This window comes from Filicampus tigris, chromosome 13, assembly GCF_054856515.1.
Source record: "Filicampus tigris isolate MCC_2025a chromosome 13, RoL_Ftig_1.0, whole genome shotgun sequence".
Taxonomy (NCBI): domain Eukaryota; kingdom Metazoa; phylum Chordata; class Actinopteri; order Syngnathiformes; family Syngnathidae; genus Filicampus; species Filicampus tigris.
The window spans coordinates 2658437-2676960 of record NC_141229.1 but is presented as its reverse complement, the minus strand read 5'-3'; the positions used below and the strand labels follow the sequence as shown (position 1 = coordinate 2676960).

Sequence of the window (18524 nt, the reverse complement as noted above, 5' to 3'; positions counted from 1 at the left end):
GCTCAAAAACTTGACACGATGGAGAAAAACCGAGACCCGTTTTGGATTCAGCACCCAAAAATGTGTTAAAAAAACAGCTGTCAGACCTACCTCAACAAAAATTGTTCCCCGGTGTAATCGGAAAACACACCACACATAATACAACCAAAACTGTTGCCTTATTATCATTTTTTTTTTATCTTTCTGTGTGCAGTCTGTCACAGACGAAGCAACCTTCCGATTTGAAAAATCCTTGCGCGTACGAGGCCCGAGTCGCCATGGCAGGTGTCCCTCAGGGGTTGGAATCAATTTGTTTACAACTCCGTTCTGTTGAAAGAATGGGGCCGAGGCGACACGCCGCACTTCCTCCCAAACACCAGTTGCGCCGTGCTTTGCATCCATTTTGTCCCCTCGGCCTCCCGCCTCCGTCACCACTTCCGCAAGCGCGCCGCCGCCGCCGCCGCCGCCACCTCGCAGTCATTTGCATGCCGTGTCAAAAAATGTGACCACAGGTGTTAAGAAAACAGTGACAGTAATGGAGGGAGGTACAGGCTGCCCGTCAATCTGTCGTTGGGAGTGTCGTTAGCGTGTCAGGCAGACCCGGTCGGTCGGGAGCGCCTCGCACATGCCTACTTTGCGCCTGCGCACACACACACACACACACACACCTTTTTGTCAGTAATCAGGGTTCATCTGCAGTTTGACAGACGGGGGGGGGGGGGGGGGGGACATACCCAAGCTGTCTCAGCACGTAGCCGGCGGGCACAAATGGACCGTGACGCGTAACGATAAATCAAAACAGCAGAGACAAACACCCACCCGATGAAGACGACTCAATTTATCTTGGGCGGTGGAAAAGTACAATTTGGAGTTCCACCAGCGCTTTTGGGAATACTGTACATTCACCCCTGGCTTTTCGCGGGTTTAGGGACCAAGGGCACCACGATTGTTCAATACCCTCACTAATTCTCGTGCCGTATGGAAGAGTCGGCGCCATCACAGAGTTTTACTACCGTCAACAAATTCCGTGCACACCTCATCTTCAAATTCAACGTTCAACGTCAAAGATTCAATGTATTCAGCTGCAAATTCAACGTTGAGCGGCAAATTTTCGTCTTCCAAGTCACTAGGAGACGCCAGGCCAAAGCAATCGATAGAGCAGAGCAGTCATCCAACCTCAGCCAACCAAGGGATTGGATGTTTCTGCCTCGAATGCTTTGGCCTGCAGGCCTGGAGGTTTTATAGCTGAACATTGAATTTGAAACTGAATGTGAAATCTGCAGCCAAATAATGGATTTTTCAAACCGAAAAGTTGCAAATGTTGCAGTGTTGGAAATTCCGATTCCAAATTTGATGGCATAAATAAACTTTGTAAGACATTTTGGTACCGGAGGTTGAGGAGCAATTTGACAATTATTTTGCTCATGTAGAAAAAGGAGTTAAGTAATTCTTAGAGGTGATTTAATTTGAAGGTGAAATACTACAGTAGATATTAAAGTTCCAATACCCGCGACCTAGTTTTATGACATGTATACTATTACTGTGCTCAGTTAAAACATTACATTAACCTTAAAAATGAAAATAAATGGCTAACATTTTTTTTGGAACGCTCCGGAGGTTCAGGGACTCTGCAGTGTATTATATCGTTGCTTCGCTACCTAAATACTAATTACTACTTTCCTACTTTTTCTTTGACTCAGTGATATAGCACATAGTTGTACTCAAATATGTATCATTGGAAATACAGCACACTAACTGTTTAAAGTTTGGTGTCATTTCTCAAATTATACACTTAACATGTTTTTATAATTTTACAATCAAACCTTTTACATGTGTACAAATGACCTGTAGATTTATGATTTAATAAGAAATTGACATCACATGATTCCACCATGGGGAGAAATGAGACCAACCTTTCCGAGGCCACTCGTCTCGGTATTTCTCTCGACGTTGGAGCTGAACACCCAAGCGCGTCTGCTGATGGATATCGCGCTGCCGCAGATGACAAATTGTCGGGTGAGCGACGAGCTTCTGCGGATCTATGTTCGGCATTCCAGGCTCAGCTGCGCTTCGAGACGTATTAATAATGGAAGGCGCGAGATCGCACCTGCGCGTCCCTTCAAGACGGGGGGGAAAAAAACTTATTAGGGCTGAGCAATTCATCGAATTCAAACTGACATTGCAATGTCGTAGAAAGCAATTTTCATATCGCATAGGTTGCAAATTTGGGGGAAAAAAAAAAAAAACTGCTTCAATGCGTTCGGTCAGAAGTGTCGTCCACATTTTAGTGTCCATATCATTTCATTGTAAACCGATTTATGAGTTACTGGTTTATGCCACTCTGGTTTGTTCGAATTTTGCAAAATTGCTGTAGTGAACACTTAAGATTGCAAGTCAAAGTGATTAGTGAGTTAACTAAATCTAATTGAAGCATACAAACTCTTTCAATTCTTTGTATTTTAGTTTAAGCTAAACCTATAAAACCTAAACATTTATGTAATAAATCCGACATTGTTTATTAATATTCGATCAGATTAATTTCTTGCTTCTTTGTTTAAGAGCATACATGGGAAGAGGACCTTGAAAAAAAAAAAAAAAACATATTAAATCTCAATTGCAATATGAAGGGAGGGAAAAAAAATCGCGATTGGGTTATTTTTCAAAATCGTTCAGGCCTTGTCCCATAGCGAGGGTTCACTGTCGAGCCAAGTAAGCGTGCGAATTGTCTGGTCCACTAATATTTGCTTCTTGTACTGCTCGTTGACCTGCTGGGAATTACAGTCATTTAGTGTGTTCGTGTGTGTGTGTGTATGCGAGTAAAATGATGGATGACACCTGCGAACGTTGTGCAAACGCTCCCTCGATTGAGTGTGCGCACTGTTTTGTTTTCACTTTTTTTTTTTTTTTTTTTTTGCGTGGGAGCAAACTGTGTACGTGTATTTGTGTGTGTGCGCGCATTCCCAAGTCAACAACCGGCCCAGATAATCATCTGTAGTGATGTATGAGCTCTTCTCTGGAAGGCGACTTATCAGTTTCCCCGGCTAAGTGGCAAGACTACCGGCGAAGTTACTAGTGGCTACCCTTCCACAAACACACACACACACACACACCGACGAAGCCATCTTCTGTGTAAGATGAGATACCCCAAGAAATGTCTTGTAGTGTGATGATGCTCCAAAAATAATTGAGCAATGATTTTTGACAATGAATTTGACGCACACAAGCTGTGCAGTTGCTGCCCATCAGTAGAGGAAAAGCGCTTCCATTTGGGGCTCATTTGGGCTTAATTCCCTCATCAGAGTTCATCAAAATGGCTGCTTCAAGACAAAATGGCCGACTTCGGCGTCCTTTTATGATAGACATATCCATATATTTAAGATTTTTCAACCAGTCGCGATATATGCGTTAATAGTGTTTTATAAAACCAAAGCTAGTCCTGGTGTAGCCTTAGGCTAGCTAGCTAGTGCTGTATGTATCCTGTAATAATAGTGTTTTATAAAACCAAAGCTAGTCCTGGTGTAGTCTTAGGCTAGCTAGCTAGTGCTGTATGTATCCTGTAATAAAAGTAAACTACATACTGTATACCATTAAATTATAAGCTACTGTGTTTTATGACAAACCCTCCCGAATGTGTATGTAGTCATCAGTGTTGTACTATTGTCATTTCCAATGTCCAAAAACACATACAAAAATTGTTAGCCTAATAGCATAGTCTGCTTAGTTAGCATATTTGAATGTTTTTGAAAAACAAGAAAAGACACTTTTTAGGAAGCACTTTTTAATAGTTTGCATCGATTTGGTAACATTAAGTTTCAAATGATTTTGAATCATCATATGAGGCTAAAGAAATTGATGTCAATCTGTCTTTATTTTGAGAATCCAAATACGAATAAGGTATTTAGAAATTCCTGGCCCCCAAAAAACTACCTTCAAGTAGATGAGCCTCTATGTTCCATCTTCAACCCTGCTGAATCATGTCCGTTGCTACGGAGCTGTAAAGCATTATGGCCTCAAGTGTGTACTAATGTCCGTGGCCCAGACACCGTGAGCTATTAGCACCTTTTGTCTCAGCGTGTGTGCGTTTGCAAGACGCTGGATGACAAGCCCTGTCACTGCTATTGTGCTGGGCAAACAAAAGACGCTCCAAATGGCGGAATTCCCCCTGCCGCTCTATCACTCACTACGTCGCCTTGACGAGACGCAGGTGGCGGCTCAGCGTAAGGTTACCCCGACAAGAAGTGTCACTTTTACAACAACAGTGGGAACTTTACAAGATCTAACGTTTTGACATTCGCTCGTTCAAATTCTCACTGTTTTCGTAACTTTACGACTTTTTCTCTTTGAGTGGATGTTGTTCATGCTACCCTTTTCGCATAATATTTGCACATTTCTAGCAACTTTACAGCTATATCGCTACAGCTGTAGCCTCGCTTCAACTTTACAGATTGCCATGACTAGGGAGAATCTACAAAGGCAAAACGGAGAAAACAAATTTTTTTGTTTTTTTGCAAGTACTTGGTTGTTGTTGTTTTTATTTATATTGCAACAGTAAGTTAAAAAAAGACTTGGGCAATCATGTTGATTTTAATGATGATAATGATTTTTTTTTCTCTTGAAATGTATTTCTTCGCAAAAATCAACATTTTTTTTTCGCAAAAAATCTTTCCCAAAGCAAAAAAATACAAATGATTCCCTCTAAAATGCCTTTTGAGTCTCGAGAAATCACCATTTTTTTTTCTCATACAATTGTCCTTATTTTTTTCGTCTTAACATTACGTTTTTGTTTTTATTTTTTCCTGGTAAAATTACTTTTATTAAAAAAAAAAAAAAAAAAACTAAGAATTTTGCTTTTTTTGTCATGAAATTTTGCTTATTTTTCATACACCGTGGTCGTTTTTTTTTTGTTTTTTTTCTCATAACATTGCAACTTATTTCTGGTGATGTTACGAAGGTACAATTTTATCCTGGTAATATAACATCTGTATTCACGCAACGTCCTGAATAAATTTTTACTTGTAACACTGACTTTCTTGGCAAGGTGAGCGAGCGCGTCTTTGGACAGTCCGTCATGGAGGACAACGCCCTTCTCTGCGGTTGTCTCTGCGTTGTTTGGACAGCAAGCTTCAGCGCTACCTTGTTTGCTTTGCGCTCTCGCTTATTTGCCGCCTGGAAAAACAGTGGCTTTCTCATTCAAATAAACAGCGCACGGCTAAAAGCAACTCAACGCCGAAAAATAATCGAGCTCTTTGCGGCTGTCGGATACCTGAGCAACAGTGAGCTAACGTCACCGAAAAAGCTCGACTGTTGACAGTAAGTTGTAGCGCGTCCAAATAGCGTCTCGCCTACGTGGAAACACCTGCGCGTGCTACGTGCCATTTCAAGGTCACTTCAGATTTTTGCCGTACGTTTCCGGCTTTTTTACTTTATGCGGTCTAGTGCTTTTCACCTTTGAATTTTGACTATTTTCGGTAAGCCGTTTTTCTTTTAATATTCAGACTTTTTTTCTTGTATAAGGCAATTTCATTGTCTAAATATTGGCCTTTATAAGGAAAAACGTTAGGCCTGTTTTGAGAAAACTTGAGTCACTTTTTCCTTAAGCTACTTAATTTGCGTGATTTTACATCAGTTATCTAGAAAAGAAACAACTTTTCCCGTACAATGTTGCATCTCTACTAATGCATTAGTACTTTAAAAAAAAATCTCGCTTACCTTTTTTTCAACCTCAAAAACGGCTATTCTCGAGGTTTTACAACTTTTTAAATTAAGAAGTCCAACTTTAATCTTTCAAGGGTGCAACTTTACTCTTTGTGTTCCTATTTTTTTCCCTTGCAATATTGTGACTTAATGTTGGTAATAAAACATTTTTATTTTATATATATATTTTTTTAAACGTAATTCTCTTTCCGATGTTTTTTTTTTTTTTTTTTTGGTCCATAACAAATTTACTCTCTGAATGCTGACTTAAAAAAAAAAGAAACTAAATGTTTTTTAAATTTTAAACTTTTTTTTTTCTTTTTCAAAAATGCAACTATTTATTTTTGAATTTTTATTGCTGGTATGTTTTCAAGAAAAACTGGTAATAAGTCATCATATAATTTGATTCATCCAGCTCAATTTGAATATACATTTTTAATAAAATGTCAAAAATAAAGATTTTTTTTGAGGTGGGGAATTGTAAATTTAAAACAAAACATAAGATTACTTATTTTTATTCACATAAAATGTTTTTTCTGACCATGAATACTGGTGGTATGTTTTGTTTTCTTCATATGACTTCCCTCTTATGTTTCAATTTTATTTTGAAGCATTACAAACTTTACGACTTTATTGTTGCCCCACTGACATTTTTCTAATAAAGAAAATCTTTACTCTGGTTCATGACTTAAGACTTTACAAGTTGTTTTCTGCTCATTTGTATATGCGTGTGACGACCGCGCTGCTTCTATAAATCTCCAGCTGTCGTTTTGACTGAATGTTCCATATTTGCATGCACGACACAGCTGGTGACTCACACATTTTTTTGGAAGCAAGTCCAATGGAGTCGTATGCTCCTTGCAAAGATGACAAAAGCCTCCAAACAGCAACAGTGACGGTTGGCATTCTAAACAGCCCCAACAATGATGAGCAAGATAAGCTTGTGTGGAAAGTTGAAAGAGTTTAAAACAACCAACGGCTTCGGCTTACCTTCGGTGGCCTTTTGGAACGGAGAGCAGCAACAAAAACAAAACAAAAAAATCGATTTTTGAATGGAACGTTTTGTGCAAAATCCCACCAAATTCTCGGTGTAACTGATCGGGTTGCAGCTTGAGGTGAAGCTTTTAATGATTACGTCGGGAGTAAAAATTGTTGACTGTCCTGAACACTCACTTTTATGTCAATTTTCTACTAGAAAACTGAACGACTTTTTATACAAAGACCCACAAAATTTGGGGTGGAACTTATTCTGTTATAGCACGAGGTGTAGCTTCTTGAGTGGTTATTAATGATGTGGGGGTAAAAAAAAAGGTTGAATTGTCCTGAAAACATCCATTTAAATTTTCTACAAAAAAAACGAAATACTTTTTGTGCAAAAATCTCTGTGTATCTTATTGAGTGATCAATGATCTTCGTCATGAAAACTTGCTTCAATGTCAATTTTCTCCCCCCAACAACTTTTGGGGGGTTGGGCGTTTGTTTTTGCTTTTTTCAATTTTTACCCAAAAAGAAACTTTTTTGTGCAAAATCCCACAAATTTATCGGTGTGACTGATCAAGGTACAGCACGGGGTGGAGCTTCTTGAGGTGTTAATTTTGTGGGAGCAGAAATTGTTGGCTGTCCTGAACACTCACTTCAATATCAACTTAGTAGTGAAACCTGAATAACGTCCTCTTTGTTTAATTGATGAATCGCCTGAAAACTTGCTTCAATATCAGTTTTCCACAGAAAAAAACAACTGAAATTTGGTGCAAAATTCCACTTTGTCAAGGTGCTTCTTGAGTGATTTATGAGGAACAAATCATGTTGAATTGTCCTGAAAACTTGCTTCAATGTCAATTTCCTACAAAAAAACCCAAATTTTTTGTACAAAATCCCCCACACACAAGGAGTAGCTTCATGAGTGATTTATGCAAAGAAAAAATATTTACTTTCCTGAAAACTTTTTCGATGAAAAAAAAGGTAAAATTTTTTTTTTTTTTTTGAGAGATCCCACAAAACTATCAGTGTAACTGAAGGTGCAGCATGAGCTGTAGCTTCTTGAGTGTTTATGAAAACTTGCATCAATGTCAATTTCCTACCAAAAAAAAATTAAAAAAAAGAAATCTTTTTGTGGAAAATCCCGCAAAATTCTCATTAAATTTTAAACCGCCTAAATGTCGTTTCAGGTCTGGTGGAGATCTGCTTGATGCATCCCCTGGACGTAGTGAAGACGAGGTAAGCGGTCATTATTTTTTATTAATTTATTTTTTTGTCAGCCAAAGTGCGCGGAGGCCAGCCTCACACCCCGGTGTCATAAACAGGTCGTGGGCCACTACTAAAGCTTTATAGTCTTTCATAGGCCTCGCTTAGACCTCTGGCTTCACATCTTAGGCCCCCTGCCCCCTTCACTGCCACTCAGTAAATCCTAGCGCCGCTTTCTGTCATTTACAGCCGCACTTTCTCTCGTGGATAAATTGCTCGGCGCGCCTTTAAAAAAAAAGGGGGGGGGGGGGAGAAAAATATAAGCGAAGACGCTTGCACTTTAAAGGCAGCGCCACCGCACGAATAAAAGCTAACGGCCGATACTTGATCCTTTGAAGGGAGGCTCGTGATTTATGGTGACCCGGTGGGAAGGTACGAGGCTTTATTACAGGTAAGTGTAATGGGGTGGCATGGGGGGGGTGGCATTGGGGTTCAAGTTCCATTCGTCCTCGTGCCAGGTCGAGGGAGCCAAAAGTGCAACGGCTTTATCTGTTTGTCACCACGCTTTTAGTCCGCGTCCCCTGCTTGAGTTCCACGTACACACACACAACGCTCGGGAAAGTAAAATACAATTTTATTCCCAAAATATGTTGACTTGATTTTTGTCAAATTCAACAAAAAAAAATTCAAGGAAAAAAATTCCCCCAAAAAGTCAAAAATTTCAATTTCTCATAATAGTTGTTTTAACAATGTTAGGACTATTTTAATAATACTAATAATGCATCAGTTTGACAAGTATATTCATTTTTTTAGTTACAATTTTATCTGGTAAACACTAGCTTAGCTTTAGCTTTTGTAAAATGAAAATGACTTCATTCTCGTAATATGACGCCTTTTTTGTCATGACCTGACAAATGAATGAATTTGAATCTTGAATTTTCCGACTTGAAAAAAAGTCAAACTTTCTCGTGCAAATTTTTTCTCGCATCTTTCAACTTTTCAAAACTTTTTAGATTTCTTTTTTTTTTTTTTTTTAGTTTGTTTTTTTGGCTTTTCTCATGACTTTTGTGAAAAAAGCCGTGATTGTCGTAATAGTAAAGCTGTATTTTCGTAACATACAATTCCATTAAATATTTGGACCTTTTTTATGTAAAAAAAAAATGGACGTCTTTTCTTGTAATGTTATTTTGATAAAAAGGCAAACTTTGTTTTGAAACTGTGCAAATTTTCATCTGTAAAACATTTTCTCAAGTTCTGACTTATGAAAACAAATCATCATCATTCTTGTAATATATAACCTTTAATCTCATAACGTGAAAATTCTTTCAACAATATTTTGATTATCTTATCAAAAAATGTAACTTTGGTCTCCTTTTTTTTTTTGGGTTTAATCGTAGTGCTAAATCAATTTTTGATTTTGTAATATTCCAACTTTTTTATCTGGTATCACTTTATTATTATGATCACAGGACAACTTAATTTTGATCATGACAAAGCTAATTGTGTTGTAGTGTAACCTTTTCTGGAAAACGTTATTCTCTAATAGATTTTTAAATCTTTACCATTTCGACTTTTTTCTTTTTTTCTTGTTGAATCACAATTTAAGTTGAGTTTTTCCAGCCCCCCCCAAAAGTTAGCTTCTTTATAACAGTGCACATCTACACGCACGTGTGTGCGACGCACGCACGCACACACAGGAGACACAAAAGTCTCGGTAGTAGCTAATTGGGACGCGAGGAGGCTGAAGTCCATTAGCAGGCCCCTTGAAAAAGCGCCGAGTCGCCACCTCCTCCTCCTCCTCGCCGCCGCCGTCGGCCGGCTCCTATTAGGCTCCCCCGGCTCCCGCTTTAATGTCCAGTGGGCCAAATTGATCCCCAACTGGAGTGAATTTAAACCCCTCCAAAAACACAAAATCAAAGGATTTTGGGAGGGGGTGGGGTGTGGGGGGGGTTCCCCCCCTCCCTCGCCAGGGCAAACGTGACAAATTATGTTCTCACCTAGGAGCTCCCGTTTGATCGGTTTTACTATATTCTTGTAATTGTTGTGACTTCTTGGACAATATTTTGTGGTTATAATTTTTTTTTTGTTCAACTTTATTCTCGTGTCCTTTAACGATTTTATTCATTCATTTCTCATAATCTTTCCACTTCTCCCTCGCAATGTTGCCACTTTATTTTGATAATAAGATGACTATTACTTTTATACTGTCGTGTAGTATTATTAGTTTTAGAAATACGTAGAGGTCGTTCATTTTGTTTGTAACATTTTTCCTCGTTATATTACGACTTGGATCAAAATTCACCTTTTGTAATTCGTAGTTCATAATGAGATGACTATTCTCTTAAGATTTTGTAATCTCAACTAATATTTGTAATGGGACCAAATACAATTTGATTCTCAAAATTGCTAATCAATTTTTCGACATAACTTTTTGGTCATATTACGATTATTTCCAACCATTTTTTTCTTTTAATATTTCAACTTTATTCATGTAAAATTGATAATATATCGATAGCGTGACTATTTTTTAGGGCTAGGCAAGTACCGATGTCTGTTATCTGTATCGAGCCGCTACTGGCCGTATTTCAAGGTATCGGGTATAGAACCCCCCATAAAATCGGAAAAAAAGTCCTCCTTCCTCGGCAGCCATTGACACTATACTGCAACACATCGGTGATTTTAAATGAATGTTTGTCAGTCTTTGCACATTGCAGATTGTAGCGACGCCTGCCAAAATCTGCTGCTGTGAATAACAAATGAACAAAAAAATAACAACAACGAGGCACTTTGGCAGCTCGCATCCTTAAACAAATACTGATTCACCCTGCAGGATGACAGACACACTTGGCCGGCAAACAAGTCATCGTGTTCCAGCGTTGTTCTTTTTTCGCGGACGGCGACACGCAACTTGCAACATAAATAATAGCGCGGTCGATTGCCGTGAGAAGTATGATCATTATTTTAAAAATGGAAATGCAGAAACTCAACAGGTGGCAAATCGTGTGCTTAAAAAACAAGCCTGAATTCGAGTTTGCCATATTTCGGGCTAATAGTTCAAGCTAGGGTGTGGAATGACATTATCCACACAGTTCATTTGTGTCCAAGGCTGCAACTATCGATTCTTTTAATAATCTGTTAATCTGACAATTATTTTGTCGGTGAATTGGGTTTAAAAAAAAAAAAGTTTTCATTTTCATGCCTTTATTCAGAGACTGGACATCATTTCAAGTGATCAGTGCAGAAAATCAGAAACTGATTATGATTCACTTACTGGTCGATAACCTGTCAGAAAATTGGCAAAATTGTCGATCGTTGTTTTCCAGCATAAAAGCCGATGTTTGCAAATGCTTTCATGAAGGACCACAGAATGTTGACTATTGAGAGGCTGAACTTGCAAGGATTTGGATGCTTTTTAATTGAACAAGGTCTCTAAACGATTATAGAAGTATTAATCGATTAATTTTAAGAATCGATTGTTTGTTGATTAATCGTTGCTTTTCGATGTGAGTTTTTAAAAAGAATCAACAGGTATACCTTTGTCTGTTCCATTGTTCAGACTAGAGATTGAACGACTTCGGATTTTATTCCTTTTCTAGTTTACGCTTGACGCGGATCAATGACGCCATTGAAAATGTTCTTTTAGTTGTCAACACGCTGTGCGCGCTCTCACTTCATTCATTCATTCTCTTTGAGGCCCATTCTGGATAATAATCAGCCTCAAATGTCAATGTAGCATACTTCGCACGAGTTAAACCCTTAATTGGCTCTGGCCCTGCAGAAATGTTGGGGTACCCTTAAAGGGGGGCGGGGGGGGGGGGGGGTCAGTGGGATGAAAAGGGGGAGCTTTTAGAAGAGGGAGGGGGGCTGTTAACCCGAGAGACAGTGAGACCAGTTACAGCTTTTCATTAACCTGGAAAGCACCTAGTTACATGGTTCATGGGCTGGTCTCAGCTCACTTGGAGGTAACAAAGGGTGTCGGGCGGCACTTTCCGCAGGGGGCCGTGCGCTGGGGGCGCCGCCATCTGACTCTGATCAGGTGGCTCACGCTCATTAGAGAGCGACCGCTTTACCCGAGTCCCCCCCCCCCTCCCCCCCTTTTTTTGTGGCGATCCGGTTACACAGAGCGCCGCCCACACCACGCGAGCGCTGCCGACTAGTTTGCCGTCGTCCGTTCCACTTCCGCCTTCCTCGCCTTCAGCTCTCCCTAAAAACTGCAAGTTTGGACTGCGGTTCTTCATCGGGAGCCTTAGGAATAGAAATGATGATAACGCGGCACGATTGTGCTAATGCTAGGCTGCACTAATGAATTAGTTGTACTGTTGACTATATTCTATTATTAGCATAAGCTAACGGGGATCATTTGTAAATAAACAAGTAAGGGTACAAATGTAAAATGACCAAAGACTAAAGTTAGTACTGTGAACCCATTTTACTGAGTCCCTTCACACGTGGCCAAAAGTATTTGGACCCCTTCCCAAAATGTTTATTGCCGATAGTAATCGTTTAAGCCAGTGTTTTGCAACCTATAATAATAATAATAAAAGCTCTCATGGCACACCACCAAACAACAACACATTGGTTCTGCTTGTCACTTTACATTGCTGGCATAGATGGTTATGTCTATGCTACATTATTTGTAGAAAATAAATCATTTTATGAATTCATTGTAGCAACAACAGCAATCATGGAGGAAGAAGCACCAGTTTGATTGATTGCAGCAATGTTTTGTTGAAAAGAAGAAAAAATGTGTATGTTGTCATCCTTGGATGCTGCGGAGAGGACAGTTGAGGTTCTTGCTTCTGCAAGGAGAGCTTGAGGGAATGTTCAAGTACTTTTAATACCGCTAGCATGTAGGCAACATAATGTTATGTAGCTAGCTAGCAAGCTAGCTCACTGCTTGAGTTTGTAAAACCGCCGTTAAACGCTACAAGAAAAAGGAGCTAGCTAGCTAGCTAGCTAGCTAGCTAACCAACTAGCGAGTTCATGTGCTGCTTCTGCCATAAATCCACCGGCTTTTCTTCCATTTTGTTCTTCTATTCATCCCTCTTTGACATGGGTTTAACATCACTGGCCTCGTTCTTCGCCGTAAACCAAAGGCCTCCCAAAAGTGATACATTTGACCCTAAAAAAAAAAAAAATAAAAAATAAAAAAATTGAAAAGGACCTTTTGATGCTCAGTGTTTCAGAATTAAAGAAGTCAGAAATGACACATCCGTCCTGGCTTTCGAAGAGTTTTGGTCAATTGGGGCTGTTGCGCCTTCGTCCATGGACTGGACTCGGGGGGTCCGAGCACCGTGGATTGGAGACCCTGACAACAGAATCCGAAAAACGCCAGCCAGCCGCGCCACGGTAACATATTTCCGAGATGATTGGAAAAAGCTGCTATGAGCCCATTTAGCGGCGGCCATTGGTAACCACGGCAACCTGACCTCCGTTTGGTCTCAGCACGCTTTAAAGTGTGTTCTTGAAAGTGATCTTTGACGAGGGCTTTGACGGATGACGTCCTGCCTTTCTGAGGGAGGGAGGGAGGGAGGGCACTGTGCTTTAAGATGCGCCACCCCCCCCCCCCCCCGCCCCCTTTCCTCAGCAACGCTTTGCCCCCCGACTGCTCGGTGAACCCCGAGTCACTCCTGGAGGAATCCCTGACACCACCCCGACCCAGCAGGTCACAAAGCGCCGGCCGCAGCCTGATAGCTGATCTTTCCTTGTAAAATGGTAGTCAGGTCAGCGGTCAGCAAGCCTAAACCCTCCGCTCCCCTCCTCACCACAATTAAATACTCTAAGGGAGGGGCGGGATTGCGTCAGAGCATGTTCGGTTCGGTCGGCCTTTTTGAATTCGACCGGCAAGAGATTCCATGACTCTCGATAATGCTCGCTCGGCCGGTGGGTGGGAATAAGGAATGTTTTCATACTTGGCTGCTCATTGAAAAATGATCCAAAGCAATGTGAAAATGCGGAATTTCTCAACGTTGACTACTGAAAATAACCTCGATTCGCCTTGTGTGATCTTGAATGGCTTCTTGGACCCCAACCGATTTTCATTTTGTTTGTTTTTTTGTTTGTTTTGTTTTTATTGACCATTTCAGCTAAAAAGCTCCAAATCAGGCATTACGTATGACGATGCCGTTCTCAGATGATATTCCAATGAGCATTCAAGATGAGAATCTGGGGTCTGATGGCTTTCCCGGCAGCGCAGAGCACAAACCATGTAAGTGCGACATATAGGTCTTTATGTGCCAAAGCCCCAAAACATGATCTCCGACGTTTTCTTTGTAATGTTTTGACAGATGTTGCGCTCGCCTCGATGCCGTCCTCAGATGGGGATTTAGTCGCAAAACGGCAGATGTGCATGTCGGTGTTTGCTCGCTAGCGCGCCACCTATAATCATTATCAAGTCAAGTTCACATTCCTCTCGGCTAATTACAGACTGGTGCCTTTTGATTTCGGTCGAGCCAGACTGTGACGTAACAATTTTGGTTCTCCCAAAAGGCTGCTCATGATATGCTCACCTTTCATTAGACCTATTTTGGGGGGGTCACAGTGTAAATCCCAAAACAAGTATCCAAGGTCGTACCAAATCATGTTCTCCTTTTTTCGATGGTGATCATATGTGGCGCACTTAAAACCAAGCGTGATCCTGGCACGAAAAACAGTGAAACATATCCTCTGCGTACCGGTTTATTACAGAGTTCCATTACGTAATTTGAATTTGCACACAAGTCAAGATGCCGCACTACTAACCTATGCTAATGTGGGAGTAGTCAGAATGACAGTCAATATTTGTCTGATTCCAGTCCAAAATTCAAATTAAAAACGGCAAAACCTCTGTCAGGATTAGACCAGATCACTTGTTTGATTGAGGGGAAAAAAAAAAAAAAAACATGATTTCTCCTGTCTTATAGGAGGCAATTTCAATAATTTCACAGACATATTTTTTTCCCCAGTCGTTCCACTTGGCCCAAACGCAAGTGGATCCGCAACAAAACTCCAATGGCTCGTTCGGTCATCCATTTCCTCCCCCTCTGCTCAGTTTTCCATAAATCGCTACTGCAGTTTTAGAGCTTAATGTCAGGGAAAAATGTCGTTTGTAACCTATTTGTTCGGGCTGTAAAATTAGTGCAGGATGTCGTCAGTTTACGACGGCGTTCCATTCCGACGGCAGTCCGAATTTGTACACAAGTGGGAGCACGTTGAAGTCTCGCTAATCCAGGCAAATAAATATTTGAAAATTAGAAAAGTACATGGCTAAATCAAGAAAAAAATGGCAGTTGTACTCGTGATTTTCGATTTTTTTATTTTATTTTATTTTTTTTATTTTATTTTTTTCCATTTTAACTCGCACGGTACGAAATCTCCTGAGACGGACAGTCAAAGCAAACGAGTTAAGCTCTCACAACCTAGTAAATTGGAGTCTTTGCGCTTGCACTCGCGTAGGGCTGCAACTAGCTTTTTTTTTTTCATTGATTAATCTGCCGATTTTGTCCATTAATTGATGAAAAATAACATGTTTAAATTTCCATAACATTCAAAAACAGGATCTTATTTCAAATTAACAGTGCACAAACATAAATTATGATTCAGTTACTGGTTTTGTACGTAACATGTCAGAAAATAGAAAATTCGTTGTTTTCCAAAGTACATTTTTTTTATTTATTTTTTTTATTCAACACAAAGATAATCAGTCAGCTTTTAAGGAGGGCAACATAAATTGGATGTTTAATGTTAAGAAGCTAAAATTCTGAGCATTTGAACATCTTTGAATCGATTATGAAATTAGCAATTAATTTGATTGATTAGTTGCCGATTTAATCGTTGTACATCTACAATCTAGTACAAACTATCGAAACAAAATGTGTTTGGTGGAAAACTGAATTAAATGTATTAACTATGCATATTTTTTTTAAATCCATTACAGTACATGTCAATGCAGTTCAGTTGTATTTAACTTTTAAGTACAATACATTTTTCATCTTTTATAACAGTTTTCAAACATTTATTTAGAAACATTTTTTTTATTTCACTTACATGAAATACATTCTTATTGAATTATGATAAGTGCAGTTTCAAGTTCCTGTAATTAACCTTTGTCTGTTTTTTGAACATTTATTTTATAGATTTTAAAGTTGGTCATGTTGGTGGTACTTGGAAAGCTAAGTAAGTATTTTTTTTAGGTGTCAGATGTTTGAGAACCACTTCGCTAATGCTAATTGGGCTTAACGGAGGTGGTTAAATGCCTCATTTACATCTACAGTGTCATTCCGCCTTCCGCAAGAAAAAGTACGAGCCCAAAAAGTCATTTATTTATTTTGCAACCACACCGTAATTGAATGCTTTTAAATAGGAAAAAAGATGTCAGAATTCAATAATTTGCGCAAAATCCTTTGAGAAAGTGTGTCTTGCACCCTATCGCCACGGTATTTCATCTTGAAGTTGGCACAATGAGAGCAAGTGGACACGTGCCATCCAGTCTGCGGCCCTCACCGTATTATTTTAACCTCGTCTTTGGTTCTGGTTTTTCACCATGTTCACCCGGCCGTGAAATTAAATCTACTTCCTGCGCTGAGAAAGCGAGCCAGTTCTCTGCTCGTGTTCTTTTTTTTTTTTTTTTTTTTTTTTTTTTTGGGGGTGTATCGCGCTACTATTTAAAGTTATTGCTAGAACATTAGCACCATCATTTCAGTTAACAGCGTTTGGCTGAGCTCAAAAAGAGCCAATTTCAAACACCCAAGAAATACTTTTTCTCTGATGCAAGCAGTTCCTGGAAATGTGAATATAAAAGTGCTCCGTTTTTCCGTAGAGCCGCTCCAGGCGAGCAGCTGAGGGGCTTTTAAAGACGACATAAAGAGCGATACATCAGGCGGCTGAAAACGTTTGGGTGTCAGTTTTGGCCTCTTCTCGTCTGCCGTTTTTCGAAGCACATCTTTTCCCGGTCTGCCGTGGTGAAACGGAGGGGGTCACGGTAGAAACATCTGGACTACTAAACACGCCCAAGTAGGACTTTTTTAAATGGGAGCGAAATTGAACTATATGGCATTTGAGAATAGTGCAATCGTTAAACAAAACATGGCCCAAAAAAAATACATTTAAAAAAAAAAAATTTATTGATAGTACCCATATTTGGAAAAAACATATCTTTAAAAAAAAATCATCTTAAAAATGAAGTAACATTATAACATTCCAATGTTTTTTATCATCTTTGTTTATCAAAAGAATTACTTGATTGAACAAAATAGAACTTTATTCTCAGAACATAACTTTATTTCACTTAAAGATGACAATTTATCATAATAACACAACATATTTCTCGAGGCAACTTTTTAATGCGTTTGGCATTCTGGGTTCCATGTGTTAGTTTTGTTTGATTTGGCGTTAGGATTTTTCCTTGGAAACGATTCTCTCCTGTAAAGGTTCTCTGGACCCGGTCTGACTGAATCAGTTTCAGGAGACAGGCAAAGCTTCAGAAAGTTTTGTTCAGCCTGGTCCTGATCTCGGTTTGTTCCTGGTCTTGGTTTGTGGTGTTTGCTGCCCAACCTGCCGAGATCCAATCACGCGGCTACTATTCACAGTATGTCTTCCAAAGCGAGACTCCCGTCAACAGTCGGTCCGTCTCTCATCCTCAAAGCGGCGTCAACGGTCCTCTCTTGTCCGCGTGACGGAGTGCCCGCAGTCTCACCGTGAATGACTGAGATCATTCATCTCCGACAAGTCCGCTTAACCTTGGCGGAGCGGTGAAATGGGCTTTTTTACCGTCTTATATGATCCCGCCCATTAAAATTAACTGTCTGGCTGTTAAATATATATGTATGCATGTATGTGTATATATAGTCAGTCTTGGCACGATGACGGACATCCGATTCCGGAGAACACAAACGATTCCGTAGACTTTGGATACAGTCTATTTTCGGTGGAGATGTGCTGCGTACTGTGTTGGTGATTTCCAATAGACAAGACACGATAAAAGAAGTACCGGTATATACGGATTGTATCCTCGCCATATGTGGATTCTCGGACGTTGTAAAAAATCGGTATCGCGTTACTCGGCTCAGAGGCAAGAGAGATGTTATTATAGTTATCTCGCCTCGCCTGATCAGTCGTAGACGTCTCAAATGTGTGTCTTGCGTGGCTCTAGTTTTGGGGGCCTTCTCTCTGATGATCTCTAAAAACGATCAGCTTTTCAGAATCTCCTCCCGGGATCCATGAAACCAGCCTAACCTGGCCTTAACCTTTCCAAAGTCCAACCTATCAATCCGCTGACCGACAGAATGGTCAGTCCAGATGCCTCCAACCTCGCAAGGATGGTTTTATCACCCCTCCTTAAAATGTTATCTTTTAAGCACAACCCATTACCGCCTGGTCTCGGGAATGGACGTGACCTTGCACAGACTTTTCACTCCGCCTTGTTTTGGACATTGCTGCGGATGGCTTGATTCGTTCGGCGGACGAGGTCTTTTCAGTCGTCGCGCCTTACTCGCCTTGTTCTCGCCGCCAATCTGCCCTCGCCTTCACCCTCGCCCGGGCAGCTCCGGGCCTGTAAAAGACAAACAAGAGAGCGTGGAAAGTAGGATGTGGGTGAAGAAAAGGCGGGGGCGTTGCTCTTGATGAACTCTCAGATATCATCACCTCCGCGTGTACTTTATCTCTGCTCGCTTAGCCAGCCGACGATTGAA

The 18524-nt window shown here is 40.2% G+C and overlaps 1 protein-coding gene across 2 annotated transcripts in view; it reads left to right on the top strand.

Annotated features, from left to right (window-relative positions):
* Positions 1 to 18524, top strand: part of slc25a21 (solute carrier family 25 member 21) — an 87176-nt gene that overhangs the window by 47756 nt on the left and 20896 nt on the right. For both annotated transcript variants that reach the window (XM_086049660.1, XM_086049661.1), the window contains one exon: positions 7842 to 7890. In XM_086049660.1, coding sequence (XP_085905786.1) covers positions 7842 to 7890 — 49 coding nt within the window. The remainder of the gene's footprint in view (positions 1 to 7841; positions 7891 to 18524) is intronic.